Source organism: Sinocyclocheilus grahami, unplaced genomic scaffold (assembly GCF_001515645.1).
Source record: "Sinocyclocheilus grahami isolate Dianchi unplaced genomic scaffold, SAMN03320097.WGS_v1.1 scaffold972.1, whole genome shotgun sequence".
NCBI lineage: Eukaryota > Metazoa > Chordata > Actinopteri > Cypriniformes > Cyprinidae > Sinocyclocheilus > Sinocyclocheilus grahami.
The window spans coordinates 704,066-716,108 of record NW_015506151.1 but is presented as its reverse complement, the minus strand read 5'-3'; the positions used below and the strand labels follow the sequence as shown (position 1 = coordinate 716,108).

General features: G+C 38.5%; 1 protein-coding gene across 2 annotated transcripts in view; it reads right to left on the bottom strand.

The window, feature by feature from the left end:
- Nucleotides 1–12,043, bottom strand: part of LOC107564959 (zinc finger MYM-type protein 4-like) — a 42,166-nt gene that overhangs the window by 22,868 nt on the left and 7,255 nt on the right. Inside the window, exons 4-18 of one of the 2 annotated variants that reach the window (XM_016250138.1) lie at nucleotides 11,759–11,857; nucleotides 11,536–11,591; nucleotides 10,352–10,522; nucleotides 10,192–10,267; nucleotides 8,926–9,343; nucleotides 8,214–8,376; nucleotides 4,866–5,072; nucleotides 4,475–4,622; nucleotides 4,087–4,202; nucleotides 3,474–3,815; nucleotides 3,092–3,242; nucleotides 2,233–2,405; nucleotides 1,875–2,019; nucleotides 541–657; nucleotides 416–459 (exon numbers count right to left, since the gene is read on the bottom strand). In XM_016250138.1, coding sequence (XP_016105624.1) covers nucleotides 416–459; nucleotides 541–657; nucleotides 1,875–2,019; nucleotides 2,233–2,405; nucleotides 3,092–3,242; nucleotides 3,474–3,815; nucleotides 4,087–4,202; nucleotides 4,475–4,622; nucleotides 4,866–5,072; nucleotides 8,214–8,376; nucleotides 8,926–9,343; nucleotides 10,192–10,267; nucleotides 10,352–10,522; nucleotides 11,536–11,591; nucleotides 11,759–11,857 — 2,426 coding nt within the window. The remainder of the gene's footprint in view (nucleotides 1–415; nucleotides 460–540; nucleotides 658–1,874; nucleotides 2,020–2,232; nucleotides 2,406–3,091; nucleotides 3,243–3,473; nucleotides 3,816–4,086; nucleotides 4,203–4,474; nucleotides 4,623–4,865; nucleotides 5,073–8,213; nucleotides 8,377–8,925; nucleotides 9,344–10,191; nucleotides 10,268–10,351; nucleotides 10,523–11,535; nucleotides 11,592–11,758; nucleotides 11,858–12,043) is intronic. The other variant, XM_016250139.1, reaches the window with a different exon arrangement.

The window sequence follows — 12,043 nt, the reverse complement described above, 5'->3', positions numbered from 1 at the left end:
AAATATATATTGTGTGTTGGAGTGTTCCAGACGCTACATCATTATTATATGCTGATTTAGTGCTCAGGTAACATTTCTTATTATAAGTTATAAAACTTTGTGGAGATTTCCTCCTTCAAAAATGTGTAAAGCACACCGAATAAAGAGAAAAGTGCCATATAAATGTAACAAATTCATTAAAACAGTTGTGTTGCTTAATATTGTTTTTTTTTGCAGGCTTCTATGAGAAATGCAAAGTTCAAATCAAATAGATTAATTTAAAATAAAAATCTTTTGCAACATTATAAATATGTTTACTGATAAAATTGAATGCATCCTTGCTGAATGCTTCTTGCAGAAAAGTAAAAAAATCCAACAGTAGTGTGCACGTTATACAACCCTTTGTAACACAATGTATGTGTGCATCAGTACTTACTTCACCAATGTTTTTTGAGCTGGCATTTGAGGTAGGTAGAGCTCCTGCAAAGAAAATTAATACAATTAAAACAAATTAAAAGATTTTGCAGTTTGATATCATTTAAAGACACATTGAAGAATTACCTGTGAGAGCAGTATTTCCCGGTAATGTGGAGGCCAGCGACACCACACCACCAATTACAGGCATGTCTTTCGACAGAGATAATGGAGCTTGAACTGTAGTGGTGTTAGACACAGTACCTTCAATGATGATACAACAAGAGTGAGTCCATCTCATAATAAAACCAGTTTTGATCATGAAATTTTACAGTACATATGACATTAAACCAGAGGTGCCCAAACTCGGTCCTGGAGGGCCGGTGTCCTGCAGAGTTTAGCTCTAACTTGCCTTAACACACCTGCTGGGAAGTTTCTAATATGCCTAGTAAGAGCTTGATTAGCTGGTTCAGGTGTGTCTAATTGGGGTTGGAGCTAAACTCTGCAGGACACTGGCCCTCCAGGACCGAGTTTGGGCACCCCTGCATTAAACTCTTGAATTTGTTAAAGTCCCTGTAAAGGCAATATTAAATATGTGTTCCGAGTTTATCACACCACAGAAAAATGTATTATTAACCACTCAGCCAAATTTGAATGATGAAAAAATCCGCCAAGTAAATAAAATAAGTGATCAAAATCTTGAAAAAAATGGGCGGTATCCTCTGCTCTCAAATGCTGGGGGCGTGTCCGGACGGGAGGATCAAGGCCAAGGAAATAGTCGGTTCGGCCACATTAACCAGTAACAGCGGATTATCAGTGAATCCCAGTTGTCTCCGATGAAAGTTTATAAATTTATCGGGTGTAAAATGATCACTGCAGAGGCGGTTTTGGTGGTGATCCTCAGCTCTCCATCAAGGTGGCTCTTCACCAAATTAATCCAACTCTTTTTGATATAATCATTATTAAGAAATTTAAATAAGGACACCGAGCTGTTTTGTATGTTATTGCAACCAGGAAATACACATTTCAGTGACAAAGGCATAGCTAGCTAGCAAACTGTGTAGGCTGTGTGTTACTAACGGTACTGACAACTCGCGATTGAGCGGGTGAACTAATGTGAATGTGCTCTAGTTATAGTGTTAGGGGAGGGGCCATGGCTTGGGGGCTCCAGTGCTTCATCGAACCCCCTTTTTAGCCCCGCCCAAAAAATCCTGAACACAGAATTGGTGAAAAACTGTTTAACGGTCTAACTCCACTATTCAGTACTACATAGCTCAGTCTTTGTAATGTTTTTCAGCAATACATTTGTAACATTTATAATGCATTCAGAAACAATTCTCAGAATTGACTTTACAGGGACTTTAAGGGTCTTTATCAACAGGTTTCACTCCGCTAAATATATGTGTTAAACACAATGTCAACTGGTAGCCCTACTATATAGTTTTAGATCAGTTTTACATATAGAACTACATGGTGACTACCATTGCTTGCTGGCTGATGAGGGGTAAACCACTTTGAACAGAACTGCTTCAAACAGGACAGGTTACAGAAGTGTCTTGTTGTTCCATCCCAGACGAGGCTTTCCTTTAGTGAGCCCTGATTTTTACAGCCATGACACTTGGCCATCTGACATAAATTCATGCAGGAATGAAGCAAAAATGTGTAACAATTTTAAAAAAGGGTATGAAGAATTCAACAGTGTATATCTTGCATACAAAAGCAAACACTGACGATCAGTTCCCAATATAATTTTAACCCCAACCAAAGAGATGATAGTAAGGCTTTCTTAAAGAAATAAAGAACAGCAACAGCTAAAATCCCAAATAAATGTTCTCTAACCTCATAAAAGTGCACTGTGTAGAGAGACATGCACTCCTCTGTGCAAAACTCCTCAAGTTTGCCCCCAAAGAAGTTCTGAATGGTTTTGTGGGTCATGTTTTGACAGTAGGCACAAACCCTGCATTGACCTCCAAGTCGTTTGGCAAGGTCATGCTTGAAAAGCAGTTTACAGCCTATAAAAGAAGAAAGAATGAAAGATGAGACAAGTGAATGTATGTGGAAAAGTGAGGCATAAACACCAACCATTATCAAGTTCTCAACTTGATTTTTTTCACGATTTTACATTGTATATCAAGTGGCCACCCAAAACATTAACTAAATTGTTTATTGTAAGCAAGTAAATGAAAATGTTCCAAGAAATGTAATATTAATGTGAATTGCATTAGTCCAATAATAAGCAAAACAATTAAAATCACATGAGCAGAACAGAACAAATGGCATTTTGTTTTTGTGACCCAATGGTAAAAAACTGCACACGACGTAGGAAAAAATATGTATCGTGGCCATGAATTAAGAATTCATTCCCACAACTTCGTGGTCACGATTTACTAATTCATCACCTCGTTTGTGTTAAATCATGGCCACAATTTACTAATTCTTTCCCGCGTCGTAGTACATTGTTGCCACAATTTTCCAATTGTACCCTCATTTTGATTAAACAAAAATGAGGGAACAAATTAGCAAATTGTGGCCACGATTTACTAAAACGAGGGAACAAATTAGTAAATCATGGCCACTGTAGTAGAAACCAGTTCTTAATTTGTGGCCATGATATAAAATAATTTTTTCTCCACATGTCATGTGTGGGGCTCCATAAAGAACCACAGATGTAAGAATCAAGTAAAGATGTTTCACAAACCTTCACAACAGAAAGATCTCGGCTGCTTTTCGTATGTGATGATGTCTTTGACAACTTTCTCTATTTTGCAGTACTCGCACAAAGCTTTCACGTTGCTTTCCCTCTTGTATGTGTCGCAACACGCTCGAGAACAGAACAACCCTGCGTGACCCTAAGAGAAGGAAAAACGTTTTTACAATATTTTTGAAGAACTACAAAGAATAATTTCACTAAATAATTCACTATCTGGCCAATATTGTCTGAAGCTTGTTATTACTAAGAGGTGTTGTATAAAAGTAACATCACGCTTGCAATTGCGCTGTTGTTCTGAGTATCAGTATGGCTGTGATTCAGCCACCGATTCAGTCACTCTCACTCATGTGACTGTTTTTGGAAGCCGTACCTTGAACTGGAAAACCTCAGGCTTTGAGCTGAACTGATTCTGGCACTGTTTGCACGTCAGCCGTACTGTGTCAGAGGACAAGGGAGGCTTGATTGGCCATTGCTGCTGGGTGTCTTGTGAGTTAACCACACTAGGAGCTGGCACGTAAGTTGGAACCGGATTTTGATTGGATGGTGTTACAAAAGGTGGGGGAGGGTTGTGATTTGGGCCAGGAACACTGGATGAAGTTTGAGTGGGCTGGAGATGGTCGGTGGTGGGTCGAGGTGGTGCAGTGCTCGGAGGCTGAGGTCCATGTGAGTTTCCATTCATCTGGTTATGAGGTACAGATGCATTCAGTTTTTCCTATAGAGAGAAGAAAAAAAAAAAGGAAAATTCACATCTGATTTACTAAGACCAATATAATTGTGTGGAGGAAAGGAAGCAAATTCAGCTTTACACCTGTAAACGAGCAGGTGTATAGACTACACAAACTAACAATCTAATAATGGAACATGACTATATATAATAATGTGGATGGAAACAATGTCCATCACATCACATTTATAAAAACATTTGTAAAAAAAAAAAAAAAATTATAATAAAGTACTGGAAATAGAGACAAACAATGCAACACCTGGAATTTGCCCACACAATCTAATGAGCAGAAGTTCCTGATGGACCCATCAGAAATGGCAAGGTGATACTGAGGAACGGCTACCTTCTTGCAAGTTGTGCATGGGAAAGAGGTGCCTAAAGAGCAGAGCAAGACAGATTAGCACAAGAAAACACTTTTTAGGTGAATCTCATAAAACCTCATCAAGAATAAGTCTCACACTGACCACAGCGCAATTAAAAAAAATATATATATATACACATTTAAAAAATAATCAATTTAACTTTGAAATAATTTATTAAATTGTTTTGAATCATTTATATTTTTACTAAAACAAAGTATTTTTTTAGACACTGAAGACAACTGATTAACATTTTTTTATAATTGAAAAAAAATTTCAAATATTTACCTGTCAAACTGGGAGATGCTTGACTCAAGGCCACACATCTTTGAGAGCAGAAGAATTCTGTGACACCCTGTATGTTTGTCCCTTCCATCATGTGTTCAATATTTTTGATGTCTTGGCAATAGGGACAGTGAAGCCTCTTGCCACTTTTCTGCAACACAGTGAGAAAGACAACAGCTTTAAATCCACAAAATTATTTTGTTTTTAAAACATGTATTTGGCCTTTTCCCTTCTATTGACTGCAAAGTTATAGCAGAAAGGAAATGGCATCAGGAGACAAGTCAAATTCAAATCTGCATATCCCACGGGACGTAAAAATGAATGAATCAGACCATGAATAACAAACACAGCTTGAGCAGAGAACAGCAAGTTCATTCGGGTTATGTTGGGGTACCTCTTTGTAATTGGCAATGCATTCGGTGCGGCAGAACTTTTTAATATTATCTTCTATCTGAACCAGGTGATAGTTTCCTGAGGCTGTACAGTTGCCACAGTTCTCGCAGTAGCTCATGTAGAGGTTTCTGGAGGATCTGAATCGTGCAAAGCATTCATCGCTGCACAGCTTGTGCACAGCACCCAGATGAGTTACTTCATGCTGAATCTGTAAAGCAAAGAAAAACAGTGCATGTCTTAAACACAGCATTTCACTGAATGTATTCCAGGCTGCATTGACATTTTATGACCTTGCAGTGGGCTAAAGAGATATTTACACAAGAATTGTGAGACAGTTTTTAGCATCTCGCAAGTGTAGAGTTAAGACAGCATGTCACGTTAGAGTCAGAGGACAATTATATATTTCTTTCTACTTGCCGCTGGAGTTTTCCCCTTTCATTCTCGCGAATGTGTATGTTCCTCCAGACGCGTGTGTGAGCACAGCGCTGCAACAGCTGGCTGAACAAATAACTGAAATGGAGCAAAGGTACCCAGATCTTCAATAGATCACTGAAGCTGTGTGTATTCCTCTCCTACTTCAAACGCTTCACTATCATTCCGGTCCCCCCAAAAAAACTGGACTTAACGACTAGACGCTCTCAAGTCTGTGGTCATGAAGTCTTTTGAGAGACTGGTGTTGGCCTATCTGAAAGACATCACTGGACCCTTGCTGGATCCTCTTCAGTTTGGCTACAGAGCAAACTGGTCTGTGGATAATGCAGTCAACATGGGACTGCATTATATTCTGTAACATCTTGATAGACCTGGGACTTACGCAAGGATCTTGTTCGTAGACTTCAGTTTGGCCTTCCATACCATCATGTCTGACCCTCTCAGACAAACTGACCCAGCTCTCCATGCCTACCTCCATCTGTCAGTGGATCACCAGCTTCCTGACAGACAGGCAGCAGCTAGTGAAGCTGGGCAAACTCACATCCAAGACTCTCACGATCAGCACTGGTGCCCCCCAGGGATGTGTGCTCTCCCCACTGCTCTTCTCCCTGTATAACAAATGACTGCACCTCAAAAGACCCCTCTGTCAAGCTCCTGAAATTTGATAGATGACTCTACCATCTACACACTACCATCATACACAACAGAGATGAGTCTGCTTACAGACAGGTGGTTAAAGGGATGGCTGTCTGGTGCAGTCACAACAACCTGGAGCTAAACACGCTCAAAACAGTGGAGATGATCGTGGACTTCAGGAGAAACCCCCCTGCAATCCCCCCACTCACCATCATGGACAGCACTGTGGCTGCAGTAGAGTCATTCAGATTCCCGGGCACCACCATCTCTCAGGACTTGAAATGGGACACTCACATAGACACCATTGCTAAAAAGGCCCAGCAGAGGCTGTACTTCCTTCGCCAACTGTGGAAATTCAACCTGCTACAGGAGCTGCTGAAACAGTTCTACTCAGCCATCATTGCGTCCGTCCTGTGTTCATCCATAACTGTCTGGTTTGGTTCAGCTACCAAATCAGACGTCAAGAGACTACAACAGACAGTCAGCACTGTAGCGTCTGCGTAGGATCATGCTGGAGTGTTGGACTGTTTATGGCTTAAAAGACCCTTTTAGCCTTTTGACATTTGCATATAAATTACAGTTACCTCCATCTGTCAGTGGATCACCAGCTTCCTGACAGACAGGCAGCAGCTAGTGAAGCTGGGCAAACTCACATCCAAGACTCTCACGATCAGCACTGGTGCCCCCCAGGGATGTGTGCTCTCCCCACTGCTCTTCTCCCTGTATAACAAATGACTGCACCTCAAAAGACCCCTCTGTCAAGCTCCTGAAATTTGATAGATGACTCTACCATCTACACACTACCATCATACACAACAGAGATGAGTCTGCTTACAGACAGGTGGTTAAAGGGATGGCTGTCTGGTGCAGTCACAACAACCTGGAGCTAAACACGCTCAAAACAGTGGAGAGGATGTTGGACTTCAGGAGAACCCCCCCCCCCCCGCATTCCTCCCACTCACCATCATGATCAGCACTGTAGCAACAGTAGATTCATTCAGATTCCTGGGCACCAACATCTCTCAGGAACTGATGGGGGTCACTCACATAGACTCCATTGCTAAAAAAAGGCCCAGCAGAGGCTGTACTTCCTTCACCAACTGAGGAAATTCAACCTGCCACAGGAGCTGCTGAAACAGTTCTACTCGGCCATCACTGAGTCCGTCCTGTGTTTATCTATAACTGTCTGGTTTGGCTCAGCTACCAAATCAGACATCAAGAGACTACAACGGACAGTCAGGACTGCTGGGAAGATTATTGGTTCCCTTCGTCCAACCTCCAAGATCTTTACACCTCCAGAGTGAGGAAAAGGGCTTAAAAAAAAATCACTTTGGACCCCACACACCCAGCCCACTCTCTCTTTCAACGGGTTCCCTCTGGTCGGCGCTACAAAGCACCGACCACCAGAACATCCAGGCACATGAGTAGTTTTTTCCCATAGGCTATATTCTTCCTGAACAATTAAAACTTTCATATCTATACATTGACCATTGTAACTGACACATTTATAGGCCTACATAGCATCTGAAAATTGTACATTTGTAAACTACATAAACTGTACACTTGTAAATAACATATCTGCACATTCATTAAAACAATTGTTTTTTTTCTCTATATTTCTACTTCTGTATTATATCACATTCTTTAATTTTTAGTTTTTCTTATATTAGTGTTACATTTCATCTTGAATGTTTAATTCCTATGCATGTCTGCACTATCATGTATGTTTGCACTATGTCTGTACTTTCTTCTGCACTGGAAGCTCCTGTCGCCAAGACAAATTCTGTGTGTGTGTAAACATACTTAGCGAGACAGCTCTTTCTGATTTCTGATATATGGCTTATTTTACCTTCTATGGTTTATTTATACTTCTCTGGCGAGATATTTAAAATGAACATACTCGGTACATTTATGATTGGTAAGGTGGTAAATCTAAACTATTAAAAAAAACTCTTGGCTTCTCAAAAGCTTATCAAATTGTGCAAGAGGCTCATTAGCTCATAATGCAAGATAATGGCGCAAAAATGCATTTTTAAGATAATTGTCCCCTCAGGCAGGATTACACCATGTTGAGGGCCGAAATTCTCCCATGTCTTTTTTTAACTCTTTATTCGGAAAACTGAATGCATTTCATCATAGTGTACTTACAAATAACCTACTTCACAATCTGCATTTATCATAAACAATCCAAACCCATAAGGGAGTAACAAATTATGCAAAAATCAAAACAACAAAATGTTTGTTTCATCTAATTTTACATCGTGAATAAATTAAGCCTTACCTCTTTGACCAACTTACACACGCCGCATTGTGTATATAGATCTGGAGGTGAATCTTCATATCTGTTTTTATAAATACTTAGACAAGCTTGGCTGCAGAATTCCTTTAGTGTGTTCATAGAGCCCACGGGGATTGTTATCAAGTCCTTTAAATTGACAATGACCCTTTGAAACAATAAAGATATTATAAAAAATTATCACATACCATTTGTATAATTGCATTAAATTACGCATAACCAAATATTTGACACATTATCAATATTATATAATCAATTTCCACATTTTTTCTAGGTAGCTGTTCTGTCTTAAAGTGATAGCGCATCCAAAACAATAAAAAATAAGAAGCAATTTCTGTCACTATTTATTCACTTTTTTTTTTCCATTCCAAATTCAAATTTTTTTTCCATGGAACATAATAGTAACCTTTTTATGGAATTGGGAGATGCATTTGCTCCATTTAGTAAATCTAGCCCTATATGTTTTCATTGTACGGAAAAGAGCAACTTAGATTTTTTGATTAACTTCAATTGTGTTCCACAGAAGAAAGACAATAGGTTTGGAACAACATGAGGGTGAGTAAATAACAAATAACAATTTTAGGGTAAACTATTCCTTTAACACATTTTTTCAGTTATCTATACAATTAATAAAGTGACAGAAGATGGATTCATTATATAGTAAACAACAAAGTATATATAAATCATTAGAACTCACTTAAGGCAGAGGTGGCAGGTTTTCTTAGGGGCAATAATGGGGGTAAACTGAACTGAGGGTAAACTGAAACTAGTTAGACACACGGTGGAGCAAAACAGCTGGTTGGAGCCTTTTCGCTGGAATGCCGTTTGACCTTTCTGGAGGACTTTAGAACAACCGGAGCAGCAGATCCTCACTGTGGGTGGAGGAGCATGGACCTGGGGTGGCTGGGGAGGAGGCTGTAGGTGAGTTTGGGGCATCATGGGCGGCTGCATTCGGGAGTGAGTCTGAATTTGAGGATACATCTGGGTCTTGGGCTGCAGCCGGAGCTGAAGCTGAGTTTGGGATTGCACTGGCAGAAGTAAAGTAGTTCCTCTGAGTGTAGCAGCATTATGGGACATTACTGAGAATGAAGATGCATGGGAGGATGCCATAGATGCTGTATGAAATAACAAAAGTTGTTAAGTTTGATTAATTTCTAAAAACTGATTCAAAACTAATTTCGATGCACATAAATGTTTTAGAAAGAATACGTACACTATCTTTGAAAAGACTGGAGCGAGTATGATTTTTTTTGAAAGAGTAAGAGATTTTTATGTTTACTAAGGCTGCATTTAATTGATCGAAAAATATAGTAATATTCTGAAATACCATTACAATTTTAACTCTATGCTATTGTAATTATCAGCAGCAAGTCTTCAGTGTCACACGATTCTTCAAGTAACATTTCTAATTATTATCATGGTTGAAAACTGCTTTGCTGCTTAATATTACGGTGGAGAACCATGATAAAGATTTTTCAGTATTCTTTGATTGAAAGTTCAAAAGAACAGCATTTATTTCTAATAGAAATCAAACATTATATAATATAACATTATAAATCCATTCACCGTCACTTTTGAGCAATTTAACACACCCTTGCAGAATAAAAGTATTAATTTCTTAAAAAATATTTTTTTACAGTATAGGTAAATATTTTTGATTATTACATGACTTCATTTTTTTTAGAACATTTTACTTGCATCTTGAAAGTTGTTTCATTAAACATTTGCTTTAGATATTAATCTATTTTGCTTTAATGGCTGGTTGGTGAAATTTTGGTTTCTTAGAACGGATTTTTTTTTTTAAGCAAATATATTAATATTGAGATCTTTATCGACCATCATCAAAAAGCTGAAAATTACTGATATATCACCCAGACCTCATGTCACACTGTTATTAGTGACAGTAACAGTAAAGCTGATGATAAACAGTAACGTGATGAAAGTGAAATCTTTATGCACTCACCAGAAACTGCATCACTGCTGTGTCCACTGACAGAGAAAACAGAGCTAATCCTCAGTTCATCTGATGCAGAGGAGGCCTGAAATGATTCAAAAGTCATTTATTACATATGACATATGTTTTTACAACAAATTGAACAGCACAGAACGAGACCAAATCTTACCTCATTCTCATTATTTTCAGAACTGTCAAGCTCCTGTTTAATACGGCTCATGTCGGACTGGGGCATTAATGCTTTATCATATTCTTCATCAATAGGCTCATCCTTAATTCTTATTACAGTTGAGTAACTTGTTTCTCTGTCTGTGCATTCAGAAGGAGGCTCCGGCTGTAACTAGGAACAAAAAGCACTATAATCAAACATCACAGACCTACCGTATTTAACACTGGAACAACACCACTAACAAGCAGCCAAAATTGTGAAATAGGAATAAAACTATCCTTCCCCTTCGACCACATACACTCAGCAGCCACTTCATTGGGCCCACCAGTACATGCTCGCTAATGCAAATGTCCTTCAGCAGCCTGCCAAGTAGAATTTAAAGGAATATTTCACCCAAAATTGAAAATTTGCTTAAAATGTACTCCTCTCTCTGGCCATCCAAGATGTAGAGTTTGTTTCTTCATTGAAACAGATTTGGAGAAATTTAGCATTACATAATTCGCTCACCAATGGATCTTCTGCAGTGAATGGGTGCCGTAAGAATGAGAGTCCAAACAGCTGATAAAAGCATCACAATAATAATGTCTTGTGAAGCTAAATCCACATAAATCAATCATTAAGGCGTTTTATTTTTAAACGGTCACTTCCAGCCTCTGAAGTACTCCGAAAATCCACCGCTTGATCTGTGAATATTTCTCTCCTTACTCAAACGAGATAACTTTTTCACTGGAAAAAGTGATATTATGGATAGAGATATTTTAGCCAGAAACAATAGGTTAAAATGAAAAATGCCTTAATGATGTATTTGTTTCTTATATACACACAGCTTTTCACTTCACAAGACATTAACTGATCAACCAAAATCGTGTGGAATACTGTGATGTTTTTATCAGCTGTTTGGACTCTCATTCTGACGGCACCCATTCACTGCAGAGGATCCATTGGTGAGCAAGTGATGTAATGCTGAATTTCTCCAAATCTGTTCCTAAGAAGAAACAATCTCATTTACATCTTGGATGGCATGACGGTGAATACATTTTCAGCAAATTTTTATTTTTGGGTGCACTATTCCTTTAAGATGTTTTGGGAGCAAAAGTGGGTCAATATTTTAGAACTAATAAAGTGGCCACTGAGTGCCCATTTCTATTAACACCCCTTGTCAATGTTTTTTCACCTATACTTACATTAGCATCACTTCGCGATGACTCAATTCTAAGTTCAGACTGTACGTCTTGGATATCTGAGGACAAAAGTAGCATTTTCACATAAGCAGTTCCATAATTCTCTTAACATGGCATCCAGCTCATCATAAAACCAGTGTACTTATACCAGAGTAAATTATTCAGGAAAAAAACAGCAGAATTACTGAAAATAAATTATATTTAGAATAATTTCATTTTGTTTTACCTATAATAGTGTCTGATAAAGGGGTCATGGGGGTGTCCTCAGAAACCTTCGCTCTTTCCTCATCCATTTCTGAAGAGCCATTGATAGATGAGCTGTTCTCTTCCGTAGTCAAAAAGAATCCCAATTTTAAAAGAGTCCAGATAAGTTAAACTACATTCTGATTTATAGTTAACTCATATTAAAGAACTATTTCCTTTAAAAACCAAATAATGATTTACTGCATAATTATATTAGAATGGGTCTCATTCACTAATAATGGCATGGATTACTTTGTATTTATACGCA